At 38.7% G+C, this 17175-nt stretch overlaps 1 protein-coding gene across 3 annotated transcripts in view; it reads right to left on the bottom strand.

The window, feature by feature from the left end:
- The window catches only part of ROR1 (receptor tyrosine kinase like orphan receptor 1), a 366292-nt gene that overhangs the window by 18882 nt on the left and 330235 nt on the right, over nt 1-17175 (bottom strand). For 2 of the 3 annotated variants that reach the window (XM_039838484.1, XM_039838483.1), the window contains exons 5-7: nt 16728-16855; nt 14293-14610; nt 12177-12422 (exon numbers count right to left, since the gene is read on the bottom strand). In XM_039838484.1, the coding sequence (XP_039694418.1) occupies nt 12177-12422; nt 14293-14610; nt 16728-16855 (692 nt within the window). Of the gene's footprint in view, nt 1-12168; nt 12423-14292; nt 14611-16727; nt 16856-17175 lie in introns of those variants that run through there. The other variant, XM_039838485.1, reaches the window with a different exon arrangement.

Below are 17175 nucleotides of genomic sequence, written 5' to 3'. Positions count from 1 at the left end.
GGGAGATTATAAAGGCTTCGCCTGTGTGTGGGTCCCCTCTGACGTTGCCTCTTTAGCAGCAGACCTGCATTTCTCTAACACCTTAAAAGTTAAACGCCATGTGAATGAACTGTATACATCCAAGAGCAGTAATGTACCACAGGGCTCTTCTTCCGTTGGCCGCCAGCCCAGATCAACCACCACAACACGGTGTTCCAGAAATCATGCCTTTGTCTTGGCTTGTTTGGATGTACAGCGCAAGCCCTGGATCTTCCAGAATCGGCATCGCTAAAGAATCCTGGCTCCAGTGTCCACAAACCCACTGGCCTGAGAATACGGGGACCTAATGTCAGAGCCAGCTCAGTCTCTGCTGTCCTGTGTGACCCTGAACAAATCATTCACATCTTTGGGCCTCTCTTTTTCTCATCCACAAAAGTCAGGCATCGATTTTGAATGGTGTCTATAATTCCCTCCAGCACAGCATCACTGTATAACTTGATACTTTTTTGAAACCCAAGAATTCTTCTTAAATGGTTTCATATGAACCTAATAATTATGAGTGCTAACACGCTGAAGTATATTTTTTGAAATCTTATACATCCACTGTACCTAACATTGCTTGGAAAAGAATATAATACATATAGAAAGACATGAGGCGTACTTTTTATTGGTTTGAGTCTGAACTTTGAAACTAAATACTTTGGGTATATATTATTATTAGTGAATTATTTGACTGGTAAAATGAACAAGAATTTTGGGACGGTACTTGGAGGGGTTATGTAATGCATGCCCTGATCACCAATAACCTCATCAGCTATCTTGCTTTAAGAAAATCCAGAGTTTGAAATTTCAGATTGACACAAAATTCAAATGGCTATTTACTTAACATAAGAATTAACCATGTATCTCTTCGCTCATCCTCCTACTTGTTCTATAAGTCAACGAACAAAAGCTACTACAGCCACGCACTTGGTACTAGGAATGTAAAATTAAATATGGTACTAGGTACTTGGAATGTAAAATTAAATATGGCAAGTCCTTTACTCTTAAGGAACTCATAGTCTGGTAAGAAAAATAGAGAAAAGATAACTACAATATATCATTGGAAATGCTATAGGGGAAGTATGAATAGAGTGGTGAAGAGATCCAAAGTGTCCCTTTAAATAGTGAGCTTCCCTAGTACATGTAAACGGGAATACACTACAGTTTTTAGTTGCATACACCTTCTCTGGAAGCCTATTGTTCAGTGAGATAGCGCAGTAATGAATTATGTTGTCTTCTCCCCACATAAACAGACTCAACACGAGAAGTTAGGAAAGGTACCCAGACCTGGGTGTTGGGACTGTGCTCTGTGGGTTAACCCTCAGAGGGACTTGGGGATAGGTGAACTCTGCTTATTGAGCACAATAAACATAAGTTTTGTTATTTATTATCTTCTACTGGCACAAAATCTTTTTAGCTATTAATAATATAGGCCAGGCACTGTTCTAAGCATTTTTCATTAACTCATTCATTTTATCCTCATAATCAACTCCATGAAGTAGTTGCCATCCCTATCTCCATTTTTATATATAAGGAAGTGGAAGGACAGAGTGGTTAAGTAACTTGCCCAAGGACATGTGGCTAGTAGTTCAAAAGCTGGGACTCCTGACTTGCTGGTCTTGCTTCACACCTCCTGCTTTAGCTACTACACTCCAGACAGTAATTTGAGAATGGCTGTTGTTTTGCACCTATTTTCTCATAGTCCTATTTCTCTTGTTTCAGGGAAGTAGGAATGATAAGGGAGGTATAAAATGTGGGAAATAACATTAAAGCTTTGCCGGATATGCTGCTTTCAAACTCCTTACTTTATATACTGTGGCAGGTAAACATATAACCCAGGCTTCTCTGGGAGGCCATTCTAATCATTCTAGTCATTAAGAACTGGGTCTCAGGTTCTTTAGTAACAACATGTCTGTGGGTGGGTAGATACCAGGAAATCACATGGAAGAGTATCTATCATCTATATTTTGCCTCTCTAAGCAAACTCATCTGTAAAGTGGAAATAGTAATACCTACTTCATAGAATTGCTGTAAACAATAAATGAAGTAACATGGAAAGTATCTATTCTAGTACCTATTACAACTCAGTCACTCAGTGTTTACCCCTTACTCTTAGAGTAGGAATGGATTCAGGGATAAAAGTTTTGGGATGGGAATTCTAAATAATCTTAAGCAAGAACAACCTCTCTGACTTCCATCTCCTCATTTATTCAAGGGGAATAATAACACCTGCTTAATCAATCTTATTTGGTTCTCATGAGTGATAATATTCATGAAAGAACCTTGCAAAATTGAAAACTGCCACACAGTTGTTGGATGCTATGATTATTATTAATATTATAAAAAACCTTCAAATTTCTCAGTACCGAAGGTGGGGAAATCCCTCTTGTTATTCTTGGACTTCCAGTGAAATCCTTATGAGGGTAACGATTACAAAAGGAATGAAGCTATTTTAGTACTAATGTTTAACGCTAGTCATTTTTCTGGCCCAGATTTTTAGCAACAAGAGAAAATAGGGTTCTCACCTGTCTAGCAAACAAAGGAGTCTATTCTGTACTCTGCATATCAGATTATTCACGGAATGCCTTTGATTGTAAACAGAGGTCTGGGACAAATCCCCCTGTAGGTCTACAGGAGAACAAACTTCAGGAAGCCAAATCCTTTAAACACAGTCAAACTTGGCTCTTACTGATTACACTAAGGATATGCAAATGAGCACGATGTCTTCTTGCCAAGTGAAATAATCAAGCAGAACAATTCGTGGTCATGTTGGAAGTGACAGAAAGCAAATTCAGGCCTATCATATAAGTTCACAGATACAACCGGCTTACTTTCCCACACAGCTCTCTGCATTTGACTGGAAGGGGTGTCAGTGTCTGACTCAAAAAATTTTATGTAAAAACATTTCTGAGAACAACTAACGTTACTCATGGAAAATTAGAAAATTAACATTTGCTTAACCTCTTTTCAATGTACTGGCATTTTAATTCCTCATTTTAACCTGGTACTTGGTGCTATTTTGATTTTACACATGGAAAAATTGAGGCTGAGAAAGAATAAATAATTTGACAAAGCTAGAGAGCAGTAGAGTCTGGGTTGGAATGCAAGCCTGTCTGCCTTCAATACTTCTGTGCTTTTAAAATTATATTACTAATAAATATTAACATACTATATGAAATTATTTTTCATCATTATTCTGAAGAGTCCAAGATTCTCTCTCAATGAAGGCTAATATCTAATGGAGATCAAACTATTAGAAAGAATCGCATTAGAATAATGGACATTGTTTTTCTTATGCACTTTAAAGGGTAATGGACACGTCCAATGCATTGCAAATAAAATTGGCTGAAAATTAGAATGCTGAAGATTTTTAATACTTTGGAATAACTGTTTAAAAGTTAAATGTACATATTAGTTACATCAAGTTAAATGCTTGGGATTTTTGAAACCAACAATTTAGTCTGAATCGCGATTCATTTCCTTTTAAAAATCAACAATTTGGTATCACAGTTCACATCTGACATTCCTTTTTTCTTTTTACAATGATATGCCATACTTTGATTATTAATTAAATGTAATAAAGATTTTTTTTTTCCCCTCTTTAATTCCCCTCCCCGCCACTTCCACCCCTGACCTATGGATGTTGCCGTTTTTCCTTAAGAACTGGATCTCTGAAGGCAGGGCATCTCCTCCCACACGCTTGCAGAGTGCACCTGGGGCCTGGTGCACCAGCGGCCCGGTCCGTGAACCCAGGACCTTCTGCGTGTAAAGCAGATGTACTAACCACTACATGGAGCCACCCCCAGGAAAAGACTTTCTTATCCTGGGCTTAAGGCAAGGTACATATGATTTCTTATTCAAGAGGTACTTTTATAAAGTGAAACAGCAACTGGGATATTACTTTGAGTTAAAACAAGAAAATTCTCAGATCTGAAATATGGCAAAGGTGGGAAGAAATCTTACAGAACTTTAGAATTCAAAGGAAATTAAACAAGTTAAATTATGATCTTATCTGAAAAAATTTTAAAAACCATAGCAAATGAACAGGAATTGCTACCATTTATTATTCGAAAACTACAAAATAAGTGAGTCTGTAGTAGATAAGGGCCTGCAGCAGTGATATTTAAGTATATGCCTGGAAGCCAAAGGAGAAACAGTGGTAATTAGGCCTTGGGTGGGCATGCTGGGTCCAGCCAATCACTCTCTCGACATGTTTCAAACTTGAAAATGGCCCAAATCTAGGGAAGATACCTAACTGACTATAGAAATAAAATTGTAGATGATCATACACAACGGGCTAAATAATGACCCAAAACCAATGGTTGAAATTTTACAAATACATGTTATATATTGCAATTAGATTAAAGACCTTGCCTAGAAAAATCTGTGACTAAGCAAATCTACTGAATAACTTTTGATGTAACAACCCCATCCCCCCAAAAATACCAAAAAGTTTTAGTGAAGACTTGAATGCTCAGTTGCACCCAGAGACAGCATGATGACACTGCTCCAAAAATTTTTCATGTATGGCACTTAGAGCAACAAAATACCCTTCACTGACAATACTGGGTCATGATCAAGAACATCATGTTTCTTTTCTATCTGTTCTGATTAAAAGACAATACAAAGTGTCTTCTCCTCTAAGAGTTATGTTTTTAAGAAGGCCTTTGAAGAAATAAACAACCAGAGGAGGAGGATGAATAAGTTAGAAGAGCTACACACTCTAGATCAAATAGAAAATCAAATGAAAGATGGGATAGATTTCTTCAAATTTGGATGAAAAAAGACACCAAGTTTATAAAGTAGATTCAGTAGATAGACTTGTTCCTTATTAGGTGTTTTTCCTTTCCTTTTTTTTTAATTAGTGGACATTTTTAAAAATTGGGAGATTTCACATACAAGTTTTGGTTTCTGGCTTACAAAAGCAGATTTTGAGCAGGAGGAGCCATTCCATAACCACTTTTGGGTAGAGATATGTCCCCGCCTCTTGAGGTCTCTGGCAACGTTCAAGCAGAGGCTAGATAATTTCTACGGTTTCTCCCAAGTTTCTCTAGTTTTGTAAACTGAGTTGACATACCTTATTTAGGCCCCGGAGAACTTTTAACTCTCTTATGAAGCAACTGATGTAAAGCTGAGTGCCCTCAGCCCACCAGGTCCAGCCTCAGTCCTTGTCTACCCAGCACTGGCTATGGGGAGGCTGAGCTCTGTGCGTGTAACCATATTAATGGGCACCCTTGTTCTCTGGCTTCCAGTTAGGTTCAGCCAATGCCAGTCATTGGCAGGATAAGAAGAAATGCCCGGGGCAAGAAGAGAGTATGGTGATGTGTTTTTTCCCCCTGGTTCCCTCCTTACTGAGTTACCTGTAGCCCTCTACCAAAAGGCACAGCATGCACTGGACAGCCTCTCTTTAGCCTCACCCATACTCTACGGGGTGGGGTAACTGATCATTGCCTTGATTCTCCAGGCTCAGGATGGTAATGCCTCCCACTCCTGCTAGCCCCAGGTCCTGCACCTTATTGGTTTCCCCTAATTCTGTCACCATCATTATAAACAGTCTCTTTATAAAATTCTCCTTAGTCTGTTTATTCGTGCCTTTTACTTCCTGCTAGAAATTTGACTGATACAAAGCCAATAACAACAATCGTTGTGGTGTTACACCAGAATTCTGTCACCAAAGGGTTAAGATGACTAGAAGTACTTTCTATTGACATGCTGGTTGGCTCAAAGAGCTGAGAGCTTCCAAAAGCTTATTGCTAGAGTAGCTGACATACTAGGCAAAGACTCAATATATACTGGGTACGATTAAAAAAAATCTTTGAGAGAAAACTATTTTATGGTTCAAAATGTTTATGGAACATGACTCAGTTATATGTTTTGGGTAACTATTGTTCTTTACTTTGCTGAAAATGTATAATAACTGAAGACCAAAGTACATCTTGAAAATCTCTACTATAAAAACAACTCTTCCGGAAAGCTTCAAACAACACAAAGCGGTGCTCTATCCTTCCTCCTTTACCCCTCCCCACCATCCAATTCACTGTGTAACGTTCAATTTTGGTTTGAAGAAATGGCTGAAAGACAAATTGCCTTACAACAGGTCTTCTATGAAATATGGGAGAAGGCTGCTGACAGAGTGAGTTAAAAACTGCAGTGTTCGCAATCTGGAAAACATCTGCCTTGTCCCGAACTGTAAACCACCGCGTTGTAGAAAATGGTTTGTGACAAAGCAGAACTCAGGGTGGGTGTTTGGGAGGTTACAGGACAAGTCAGGGCTATTCAGGCACAGAGCTGGGCAACATGCTCTTTGGCAAACTGCTGCGAGGCGAGGACTTAAAAGGAAATACAAAAGCAATAGGCCAGGTATAAAAACTCCAAATGGAGCCAAATGGCTGACTACTTTTCTTATCAGTGGGTACTCTTCAGTGAAGATGGTTTAGGAATAAAAACAACACTGCTGCTTGAAGTTCTGGTTGTTTGGTAGAGGGAGAAACCTTCACTTAGAGGTGAATCAGACGTGCTAGGCTGGCTAGCTGAAGAACTTGAGCTAGAATAAAATATGGCCTTAGGACTTGATCTAGAATAAAATCTAGGGCCAAAGTTTGAAAATAAGAACACCAATACAGTCAAGGTTCTGCCTCCCCACACAATTCAAGAAAGAAACAAATAAGGGATCTCGATTAGTGGAGGAGAAAACATAAACCATGTGGTAGAATACAGCAAACTAAAATCACCAGATCACTGCAAAAGGAGCTCTCAGAGAAGCAGACATTTTCCACAGTTCTGCCCCAGAGATACATGGAAAAGCAGTGATAAGGGCTATGGTGAAACGGGGAACCTGGGAGGTGTGCCTACGTGCCACTTGGAAAGAACATAGGCGAATGTTTCTTTTTCGACTTAGTTTCCACCCAACCCGGAGTATTTGGCTTGGAAGGTGGCCATAGTGGCTAGAGGTGAAAGTGTAGTGAATGGAGGTTTGCAGGGAAGATAGCCAACTCTGAGGACTGGGGACTTGGGGCTGCCGGGAAGGGAGGAGAGCGGGGACCTAACGGGAACAGGGCAAACACTGCGAGGCCTGCGTGGAGCTGCTGGGGGAGCTTGTCCATATCAGGACTGAGACTAAGTCAAACACCCTGGGGTCTTTCGGAGTAGATTTTTTTTTTTTTTGTGGCTGGGGGCTCCATTCCTGTGCCTGAGGAACTGTGAATATTATCAGTGGACATCATCCCAAAGACCCAAAGAGTTCATAATCAAAGGGAAGAGGAAAATGGTAAAGGAATGTTTATTTCTCTGAATAATATAGAAATTTTTTTTTTTTAAGTAATTGTGGCATGGTGAACAGAGGACTAGACCTGGAGTCCTGTGGACCTGGCTTGATTCTTAGCTGTAGTGAAAACATCGCCTCAGCATCTCCATCAGTAAAATGCAGATGATACTTTTATCCTGTGGTAACTATGAGGATTAATTAATCCAACATATTTTATTGAGCATAAACTAAGTCATAGTTTGATGCTGGTATAAAGAACTTAGCACAGTATTCAACGAGCAGCAGTTATCATTAAAATGCAAAGCACATAACAGAGCACATAAATGTTGGGAACCATGCAGCAGCAGTGCTTAATGTGATTCATATATATATTTTTTCATCCCATTCTTCCACTAGATTGTAAGCTACATAAGGGCATGGTCTGATCTAGTTCATTCACAAAGTCTGAAGCATAGTAGATAGAAGCTCAACACATACTGGTTTCAGTGAGTGAGTGACTGAATATATAATTAACTGTTCTAATTGTTAGATGCCTGGGATAGGAAAGAAAAGACAGGGAGGCTGAGAGATCAGATCTCACCAAACTCTCTTCTGTCCTTTCACTTTCCCAAGTACTGCCCAGGCATGTGCACGCAGTCCTAGTACAGCCAGTTCCCAGAATTCACAGCAGACATACTTGGTTGTGTTTAATTTTATGTTCTGTCTTAGAGTGAAAGTTCACAGATAAAATGATCTGTGGCAGAGTGTTTTCAATTGCCTTTATTCTAGAAAGTACAACAAATGCTCACATTCTGCATTTAATTAGGCCTATGCTTCTTTTAGCCTTACTAAGTTGAAACAAAAACAAAAGTTATCAGTAGGAAAATGAGAAACCCCATGGAGATTCTGAAATTTCCTTAACTTTGACTTAACTAAAGAATGCAGGAACATTCCCATGAGACTCCATCCTATTTGGGAGGGAGGTGGAAAAGGACTCATTTCAAATTTGCCCCACAAGCTTACAACTCATTGTAAGATAAAAAGTTATTCCCAATATCTCTATCTATCTATCATCTAGGTATCTATCTATCTATCTATCTATCTATCTATCTATCTATCTATCTATCTATCTATCTATCTATCATCTATCTATCATCTCTCTCTCTATCAATCATCTATCTATTATCTATCTTTCTATCGATCTAACTACCTATCTACCTATGTATATACACAAACACATACACACTCACATACGTACATAAATTAGAGTGTTTAAAAGACTAGTTACAGGTCTGAGCCCCGGATCCACTTCTTATTAATCTTGTGGCCTTGGACAAGTTACTTAACCCCTACAAGTTTCAGATTTCTTTTCTTGGGTAGAATTAAACCCAACTCGTAGGGTTATAGAACTATTCTACATGAGCTAATGCATAACTCTTAGCATAGTCTTTGGCTCATTATAAGCACTCAATAAATGGTAACTGCTGTTTAAAAATTATTGTTATTCTATGGTCTAAATTGTATAATACATGCAATATATACAATATACTGTATTCTATAGTATAAATTATATAATTCTTATCCAGCTTCAGGGTTCTTCAACCCTGGCACTATTGACATTTTGGGCTGGAAAATTCTTTGTGTGGGTTGTTCAGCGCATTCTCGAATGTTTATCAGCATTCCTGGCCTCCACTCAATAGATGCCAACCCCACCCAGTTGTGATGATCAAAGTATCTCCAGACATTGCTAAGTGTTCGCTGGAAGGCAAAACTCCTGTTTGAAAATCACTGGTGGAGTAGAAAGAGCAGTGAGTGGCCCTAGAGATAGGAGAGAGACTGGTTTCTATGAACTAATAATTTGTGATCTTGGGTAAGTCCTACCATTCCCTTGGGCCTTGATTTTTCTCGCATGGTAAAATATGACAGGAAATTCCTGCTTTATTTTCCATGATTTTTGTAAGGATAAAATGAGAAAGAAAATCAAATGCTCCGAAGAAGTGTTACAAAGTAGGACTCCATTATGATTATTTTGGTAGACGGTGGCTATCCAGGGGCAATTATGAGAAGGCTTGCCTTGGAACAACAGCTGATGCCGACCTGCTGTCCTTTTTAATTCTCACACTGAGGAGCCACTGGCCTCTCAGCAGCTTCTTATTGATCATATGTCACAGATTCCCTGTCCCTTTAATGGAAGTACTTGTGGCTTGGCCTGAAGAATTCAAGAGGAACTGTTTTCTTTCAAAATGAAATGAAAATAAAAAATATATATATATATTTCTGTAAGTGGTGAAAACTGCTTTGTCATCTCTAGATTTTAACTTTCATCTAAATTTATCTCTCACATGACTAGAATTAACCAGTCCTCAGAAGTAACTGTGCCCTCTGCAGATTAACATTCGGAAAGGAATAGTCTGAGGGTTTCCAACATCGCTACACTGATTAATACTATAATAATATACCGAGTAATACTACGATGAATTTTTCCATTAGCAAGGGAACATTTTTTGATGTCATAATATATTATGGAAATCAGTATGCTGGAATCCAGAGGTTGAATCTGTTGTCTTTATTTATTTCTAAAAAAAAAAAAATGCTTAAATGGAAAATAGCAGAGTATCTGGGAGAAAAAGCATGAGCTTTGAGTTTGGTCAGGTAAGAGTTCAAGGTCCAATCTCATCAGTTGTGCAATTTAGAGAAGTCCTTCAGCCCTTCTGAACTTCAGTAGAATATGTTAATATCACCTACCCCACAGTGTGGTTATGAGTTTTAATCAGAGATGAATACGTAAAGTAGGGAGCAGGATGCAGACACATGGTAGATGTTTTGTAGATGTAGGTGATCTTTCTCTCTGTCTAGAATCTGAAAGACTGTTTGAGAGTTTCTTTCATCCCTCAGAGCATGCGTTTGGTCTGACTGCTTCAGGAAGGCCATGGAAATGAAAACCAATACTTTTACAGTGTAGTTTATAATCCTGACTTAAACAAATTGTAATAAAGCTTGAATAAGATAATCAACAAATCTTCTAGTTTATGAGTAAATTACCTCCCTACTTCAGATGGGCATAAGTTGAAAATTAAGGGTCAGAAGTCACCTAAAGGACAATGGCATTCACCTAGAGCGTTTCTTCCTTAAAATAATTCATTCGATCTCCTTAAGGACACACATCAGTGTTCTGAGACAGCACAATAGAGTAGCAAGAACATGAGCTTGGAGTTGGATAGACCTGCCATTTACTAGCTCATTGACCTTGAGGCTCTCTAAGCCTCAGTTTCTTCATTAGCAACATAGGGTTAGTAGCAACTGTCACAGTGTGAGGGTGAGGATAAATAAAGCCTATGAAAACCTCGAGCACCATGCCTGGCACACAGAAGGTGCGCAATAAGTTGCTTTCATCTTTGGCTCTCTTACAGATCTTCATACCTTACTTGGTTTAGGAGAAGGGATGGGGCAACTACGTAAATGATAATAAGCCTAATTTTATTTTTATTCCTTTCTTATTAATGCTGAATATAGCATGTAGGAAAAGTCATAAATTATTAAGTACAAATCATTTAAAAAATACAGCATAATTTTCTTTGAAGTTTCCAGCGGTGGCTCTGGAAGAGTTAACTTCATAATTTGTTCTTTATGCAACATATGAAGGCATTTTAAAGCTCAGCAAGACAAAAGGAGTCTGGTCACCCCTTTCTCCAACTTGGCATCTTTAACCATCCATAAAACCATTTTGTAGGAGAAGACGACATTACCATATACGTGTAACACATAAGAATGAAATTGTAGAATAATAGTTTCCCAAATTTTCATTACTAAGGGTTCTTTTTAATACTTTTATTACTTTTTCTTATGGGCCTCTTTAGTATGTTTTAGCTTCCTCTACATTCCATAACATTTACGCTAACTTCTATTGCATCATACGCGCTGCATTCTGATTGTAATATGAATCACATTTTATTATTCTTTCAACCCCCCTACTCCATAGCAGTCTCTCAAACAATATTAAGTAAGCTGAGAGCAAGCATTCCTCTATATACATAGGCTATCCACTAATTACAATAGATTCCTTTCTATATACTGACTACATATTATAATAGCTAATATTTACTAAACATCTACTATCTTCCAGACATCGTAGGATTTTTTTCAGTTAACCAGTCATTTATTCTTATTCTAGGTGTATATCATTATTACCTCCATTTTACTGTTGTGGCTTTCCCAGCAGTGACATCCTGACTCTCCCACAATGCCTGGGAAACCCGGCTGACATTATCTGTGAGAACTAGGATCAGGAAGATAAATCACTTCTAAAAGAGTACCAAACCCCAGGTTTCACCAACATTTTCATTCTCTTTTTCCTATATTCCAAACATTTTCTAGAAAAAGTAACAAATTAATTCAGGAATTGCATTTTTTTTTCTTTTTATACTTCTGCGGTAAAAGGATGAGACAAAAAGGCAGTTTATCCACAGATTGCCCTGGATAACTGAGTAATGGTTATAACTTTCTCCTACCTTGTGGGTGTTCTCAAGGACACAGGAAAAATAGTTCTCTTTCTGATTCCAATACAGCTGCTGTGCTACAAAGATGCTCTTGGACATGAACCACTGTGAGTAATGTCTTTTTTTTTTTTACATGAATGATTGTGATAAGATGTTTCTTTCACCTGTGCCTCTGGAGAAATGGTGTCTGTTATATCCACTAATACAATAGCTGCAGGAATAAAAGCAGTTTTTCTCCTTCTGAGTGTGCTTTGGTACCCTGAAAGGTATTTTATGGAGAAATAGCAAGGTTTATCTATCCTCGAAACATAGTTTGAGATCAGACAAACATTATCAATTTCCGAAGGGAAGGGAGATGGAATGGGGGCTCTTCTAAAGGTGAATGAATACAATAAAGGCAAAGATTTGCTATTTACCACATGCTGGGATGTCACACAGGTCAGATTTAAAGTTTTCATCCAAAGTGAAGCACCAGGGAGCTTCCTTCTGATTCCCTGGGTTGCGACAGTAGGAATGTCCTCCATTCAGCTCTGGGAAACGGAGGGCGGTAAAGGTGTGTGTATGGGGGTACTGGGAATTCCATGGCTGGCACTGGCGCCCTGATTTGGTCACACTGACAGTCCCCCGGTAGTCCACACCTGTGCTGTTATAGCACTTGTGATCTGAAAAACACAAAAGAAAAGCCTAAACTGTGAGAAAGAAACAGAGGAGATGCCAGAGCTCCCAGCCAGCAAGTTCTGGATGGAGGATGTGAAATTAAGCTTATGGCCAAGGCTCTCCTGCTGGTCAGGGGCCATGTGGGCAGTCTCCATGCTTGCTGGGCTGGGACACAGGGCCTGCCTTGCAGTTACATTCCTGGGAGGATTTAAAGCTTACGCTTCAGGAATAAAACTGGTACTCCACAAGTATTTTTAATATTGAACATAGAAAAAATCAGAACTGGGGCATTGGAGTAATTTCCTCGTGAATGGTTCAGAGAAGGTTCAAGCTAAACTGTTCTTTCCATTTCTGCTTGATGGCCTTAGACATGAATCATGCGATAAAGAATCTAATTCGCAGAGAAATGTTTATGAGGGGCAGTGCACTATGGGTTTCTAACAGGAGTTAAGGCCATCTTTGTGCTAATGGACCGGACACCCTTGAGAAGCAGGGCCTATTAAGTACTTCTTCTGGGTGACCATGGGGCTGTCACTTGAGAGCACTGCAAAAATCTAATTGAGTTGAAATAAATGAAATTTGGATGGGTAATGACAAGATAATAGCAATAATAGTAATAATGCTGACACTGCTATTATTATGTGCTAAGCACAGTTCTAAGCACTTTAGTTGCATTAAGTTATTTAACTAATAAAATAATATTAACTACCAAAAGGAAGCTAAAAGATTACCGCTGAATTTAATTCCAGATGAATGGGAATTGTTCAAAGGAATAGTCATTTGGTGCTAAGAGGACAGAGAATGGAGGCAAGCCCATATATATATATATATATATGTATGTATGCCTATATATATATATATATATATATATGGGTACACATATGCATCATATATATATAACATACATATATATGTATATATGTATGTATGTATGTATGGAGGCAAGCCCATATATATATATATATATATACACATACATACATATATATATATATGGGCTTGCCTCCATTCTCTGTCCTCTTAGCACCAAATATATATATGTATGTATGTCTCTCTCTCTATATATGTATGTATGTCTTTTAAATTGTGGTATGATACACATATCATAAAATTTACCATTAATGCATTTAGAACATTCAAAATATTGTGCAACCTTCACCGCTCTCTCATTCCAGGACACTTGTATCATCTCTAAAGGAAACCCTATACCCATTAAGCAGTCACCACACCACCCTCACCCCACCCAATCCCCACCACCCCTGTCCCTGGCAACCACTAATCTGCTTTCTGTCTCTATGGATTTATCTATTCTGGATATTTCATATAAATGGAATCATACAATGGTGTCTGGCTTCTTTCACTATCATAGTATTTTCAAGGTTCAGTCATGTTATAGCATGTAACAGGATTTTATTCCTTTTCATGGATGAATGATATTTCATTATGTGGATATACCTCCATTTGTTTATCTACTCATGTACTGATGGGCATTTGAGTTGCTTCTACCTTTTAGCTATTGTGAATAGAGCTGTTATGAACACTTGTGTACAAGTTTTTTGTTTGAACATCTCTTTTGAATTCTTTTGAGTATACGCAGGAGTGGCATTGCTGGGTCTTATGGTAATTCTATTTTTAAGTCATCGAGGAACCAGCAAACATATTTTAAGATTGTTATCTTGATGAAGTTCCTCGAAGGTAGGCACTGCATCTAATCCACCACTGAGCGCTCAGCCCCCGCATGGTATGTCTTCAGCCCACTGGAAGGTAATCTGACTACCAACAGGAACCACTACTGTGGATCGAAGTCCAGTTCTCACGGTGCCGTGGGGTTATTGGTCCCCAAGGCAGAACAGAGGGTCCGAGGCTACCACCTACTTTTATTGATAGGATCTGCCATGGGAATCCCAATCCGGATACAGTTTGCAGCTTCAGGGCTCTCTGGCTGAGGGAGATCTTCACAGTTTGGCAATTTCAGCCTCATCAGAATCATGGGATTTGATCTTGCAAAAATGTACTCTGTTTGACACAGGACATTTTCCAGGATTTCACATTCATCGCGACACAAGTCACGGGGCTTTGGGACGGCTGAGGTTTCATCACAGTATGGGAAGGCGTAGTGGCACAGGGAAGGAATGGCGAACTGAGAACACTTATCAGATAAGTGACTGGAGGTGCCAATCATGGTGAAGGCAGCTGGAAAACAAACACAATTATTAACTCCCAGGGGCCAGGGTTTATCTTCGGTTATCTCGTCAACAAATATCAGATATAAACACACATTGGAAGGAATCTGCTGTGCTCAAAAGACAAAGCCATAAGAAAGAGATTCATTTCAGATGTCTAAGCAGCTTACTTTCACAGGCTTGAAAAAAATCGTTTTGACTACAAAGTTGAAAAACAGGATTAAGTTACATATGTACCATTTCCTAATAAAAAGAATTAATTAGGTTAACGTACAATATATTTTTCATTTTTACTACAAAGCAACAGAACTTTGTGTTTCATCCGGTACTTTTTATTAGTTTTGTGAGGCTTCTAAAACATTTGACAGCTGCAGGGCAGAGCTCACTTTATGCGGTGCCTGAGTCTGATCGCAGGATTTAGTATTATGTTTTTGCCTCTTAGTTGCTGGATGACTTTGGGTAACTTGTTTAATTTCTTTGTGGCTTGAACGCTTTTGATTCCATCTTCTGAAAATGAGGCAACTCACTCGGAAGTTCTCAAAGAGCACAACTCAGTTGTTCTAGTGTGTATCATAGAATGTTAGTGGTCACTTAGCCGCACACATATCCAAATGTGGTCTCCACGTACAAAAAGAGCACCAGCCTCCCTCTGCTTGCCTCCATTGACAAAGAGCTTACTCACAAGGCAGCCTATGAGGTTGCTGATACACTGTTTCCCAAAGTATGGTCCTCAGGACATCAATTCTGTAGAATATTACTAGTGTTTGAGGAACTAGGGTTCCATTGCCAAATAAGTTTGGGAAATGCTGAATTAAACAAGTTAAATGGATTTTTACGTGTAATACTTTTCAGTAAGTTGATGTCCAATGAAAATGTCCAAGAGAGGATTATTATAAATGGGTGACCAAATATTTATATCAGAACTCCCATTTATTTTTGTGAATACTTAGCAAAAGATATATTAAAACGTTCTCATATTAGGTTGAACTATGTCTTCAACAGCTCCTCCCCATCATTCTTACTTCTGCTCTCTGGAATTTCACAAAGTCCCTCCTCTTGAAAGCCTGAGGGCTTTAGCAAGTGGCAACTATATCTTCCTAGAGTTGCTTTTCTGGGTTAAATAGCTCTTGCAGCCACCTCTTAGTTCCTTTAAATTCCTTGCAGGACACAGTTGCTGGATTCTTTGATGCTCTATGTGCCTACCTTGGGTTTGTTCTTGCCTCTACTGAATTCTAGGATTGCCAGATAAACTATAAGGTATCCAGTTACATTTGAATTTCGGATAAATGTTTGGGACATACTTATACTAAAAATGTATCTGTTGTTTATCTAAAATTCAAACGTAACTGGTGTGGCATTTTTATTGTTAAAGCTGGCAATCTTATTAGAATCTCATAAAGGCAATTTTGATGGCTTGCAAGCATAGGTGGCACAGAGGCAATAATAACTATACTAATGGAAGAGGGACAAGGAGACTGTAACCGGCAGAACTCGGTGTGCAAAATCACACAAAGCAGCCTATGCTACCTAACTCGTGTGTGATAAAAAGTGTTTCAGTATTAGATTTCCATTAAAGATACTTTCAATTCAGAAAAACGAAGGGTAAAATATAGAACAGGAAGAGACCAATGATCATTTTGCCTCATCACTAATTTCACAGATGAAGAAAGAGATTTCCATGGAGAGTAAGAGATTTCCCTAAAGTCACAGTAATGGCAATACTGGGATTAGCATCCAGAATTCCAGACTCCCTTTCAGTCCATATGATGTGCTTCCAAACAGTAAGCTCTGTGAGGTTGGAGACATCCCTAGCTTATTTACCACACCATCATATCTCCCAGTGCCTAGTCCAGTTCCTGGTACACAACAAGCACTCAGTAATATTTATTGAGTGTCTGAATGAATGTGAGGCTTTTCAAAGCCTCCTTTCCTCTACGAGCAACCTTCAATAAATTATTTTAATGTAAATTCCAGAGCAGAGATCATATCTCATGCTTCTTTATGGCCCTGCTCCTAACCCCTATGCCTAGCCTAATCCTTTGTCATCAGAGGAACTCAAAAAAATTTTTGGTGAAAAAAAAAAATAGTTATTCGAGGTATAAATATCATTTCATTGGCATTACCTACCTGTGATCTGATTTTCTATTTCCCCTTGCATGTGCAAAGATTCCATATAGACAGTGCGGTTTCCAATAAATCTTGCACATGCAATTCCTCTGTATGGCTGACAGAATCCATCTTCTTCGTACTCATCTCTAAAAACAGAGCATAGACATTAGACGATGCAGTATATACACACATATGCTGTTGGAGCTCACTGCGCGATGCCCTTTACAGTCACTAGGGGGTGCAGTCGGGCGCAGTATCCTAAAGACTGGGCTAAGGAATCAGGCTTTTCTTCAGTTCCATCCATCGCTTAAAACATCTGTTGGTCATATTGGTCAAGTTTTCTTCACCCCTAGAAAGTCATCCTGAAGCATAAAAATCATCCTTAAATATGGGAAAAAACACTCTTATTTTCTCAGCTGGAAGATGATATAGTTATAAGAGCAAAGAGGAAATGAGTTAGAAATCT

The sequence above is a fragment of the Pteropus medius genome, unplaced genomic scaffold, assembly GCF_902729225.1.
Source record: "Pteropus medius unplaced genomic scaffold, Ma_sr-lr_union100, whole genome shotgun sequence".
Lineage (NCBI taxonomy): Eukaryota > Metazoa > Chordata > Mammalia > Chiroptera > Pteropodidae > Pteropus > Pteropus medius.
This window is presented reverse-complemented; position numbering and strand designations above follow the sequence as displayed.